The sequence below is a fragment of the Sinocyclocheilus grahami genome, unplaced genomic scaffold (genome assembly GCF_001515645.1).
Source record: "Sinocyclocheilus grahami isolate Dianchi unplaced genomic scaffold, SAMN03320097.WGS_v1.1 scaffold35849.1, whole genome shotgun sequence".
In the NCBI taxonomy this organism is placed as follows: Eukaryota; Metazoa; Chordata; class Actinopteri; order Cypriniformes; family Cyprinidae; genus Sinocyclocheilus; species Sinocyclocheilus grahami.
Window position 1 is genome coordinate 1 of NW_015522530.1, and position 1,515 is coordinate 1,515.

Here is a 1,515-nt window from a genome sequence, read left to right on the forward strand (position 1 = left end):
TTAATTGTTCCTCTGTGCAAGTCAAAACAAGATTAAAGAAAAAAAGCACATAGTTAATAATATACTTTTTACTTTTTAATAAGTCTCAAAGCTACGTATAAATACACACACACACACACACAAACTAAACAAACAAAAGGTGATTTGTGTGACATCAGCGTATTTTCATTTTAAATGTGCTGAGGCTATTTTGGCTCTAAGGAAGCTGCTGGTAAATGTTCAGTGGAAGTCAAGTGCATGTTGATAGCACTGACAAATGAATCTGTGCAAGGTACTATAAACTCCTACATGCAATCTGGACTTGTCATCTTGTGAATCACTCCCTCACCAAATGCTCCACCATCTGACTGCCTGAGAATAAATCTGGAAATTATCATCATAAGCCAAATCTTACAGTGGTCCTTACAAACATGGCCAATCCAATAGAGAAACAGTTCTAGAAATACGACACAGCCGTATGAACACACCTGAAACGCTCCTGTCCTGCTGTATCCCAGATCTGGAGCTTGACAAACTTACTGACCACACTGATTACCTTCGAGCCAAATTCAACCCCAATAGTGTGATTCGAGTCATCTTTGACTGGAGGAACAAGGAAAAGACATCAGCAACAGAACAGTGACATTTGAGATTTTTCATAGATTTGTTTCTCAATGTTGAATGGCAAGACAACAGAAACTGACATACATCTTTTTTCTATAAAATGATGAAGCAGACAAGATTTTCCAGTTCCTGCATTTCCTATCACAAGGAACTTAAACAGGAAATCTAGAGGGGAGGAAAACCAAAACAATAAAGATGTTTTCTCAAGAACTGCATAGAATTCTCATAATAAATAAAAGAGTATAGGAATGCTACTATATCAAACATTAACCAGACTATAGGCTATTAATACTCAGTCATAATCTGTACACTAAAGAGATATGTCATAACATCCAGGTTATATATCCAAATAAATAACGGCTTTCTATAGTCATTATTATTGTCAGTACTGTATAATTGACTAATCAAAGATTAATAAACACTTATATGAATGGCGTCGACAGATGAAACATATGGCAGACAGATAGCTGCTGCCTAGCTGGCACTGAACAGAGCTTGCAAGCAAATACTGTGATGAATGAGCTCGGGACACCTGCTAAACTTCATTATATGCTGTCGATAAGAAGTGTGGCAGGAGAAAAGGAAAATTAGTCACCCTACCGTATGTCTCTGACATGACTGGCGCTGTGTTTCTAGTCTATTTATACTGTGTTTCCTTCTTTCAAGGCAATCAACAAGGATATCAAATAAAGGGAAATCCCTTCGAGGATTTCGCGCATCCTTGTCGGAAGTTTGTGTAGCAGCTACTTCCTGTTGAGATTTTCAAAATAAAAGTCCAGGACTCTTTGCAAAATGACACAAAATGCACGATTTTTCTAAAAGTGATGAAAATAAATAAACAATTACTTTTATTCTTGGTCATGAGTGTTTTTTGTTGTTGTTGGTGTATTTCACAGACATGTATGTAAATCT

General features: G+C 36.6%; 1 protein-coding gene across 1 annotated transcript; it reads right to left on the bottom strand.

Moving 5' to 3' along the window:
* Window positions 1-186: 186 nt before the first annotated feature.
* LOC107580548 (ras-related protein Rab-4A-like) lies at window positions 187-1,334 on the bottom strand. The gene is made up of 4 exons (XM_016266233.1): window positions 1,204-1,334; window positions 688-768; window positions 468-582; window positions 187-363 (listed from the first exon to the last, which is right to left on the bottom strand). Exons 1-4 carry the CDS (start codon window positions 1,217-1,219, stop codon window positions 285-287), a joined length of 291 nt encoding a protein of 96 aa, XP_016121719.1. The 5' UTR covers window positions 1,220-1,334; the 3' UTR covers window positions 187-284.
* Window positions 1,335-1,515: the final 181 nt, after the last annotated feature.

Bases quoted from the DNA above. Each gene is read 5' to 3' on its own strand.
- LOC107580548 (XM_016266233.1), bottom strand. The intron at 583-687 runs GTATGTCAGTTT...TTGTTCCTCCAG, and splicing joins TCATTTTATAGAAAAAAGAT to TCAAAGATGACTCGAATCAC. The intron at 364-467 runs GTGTGTTCATAC...GATAATTTCCAG, and splicing joins GCAGGACAGGAGCGTTTCAG to ATTTATTCTCAGGCAGTCAG.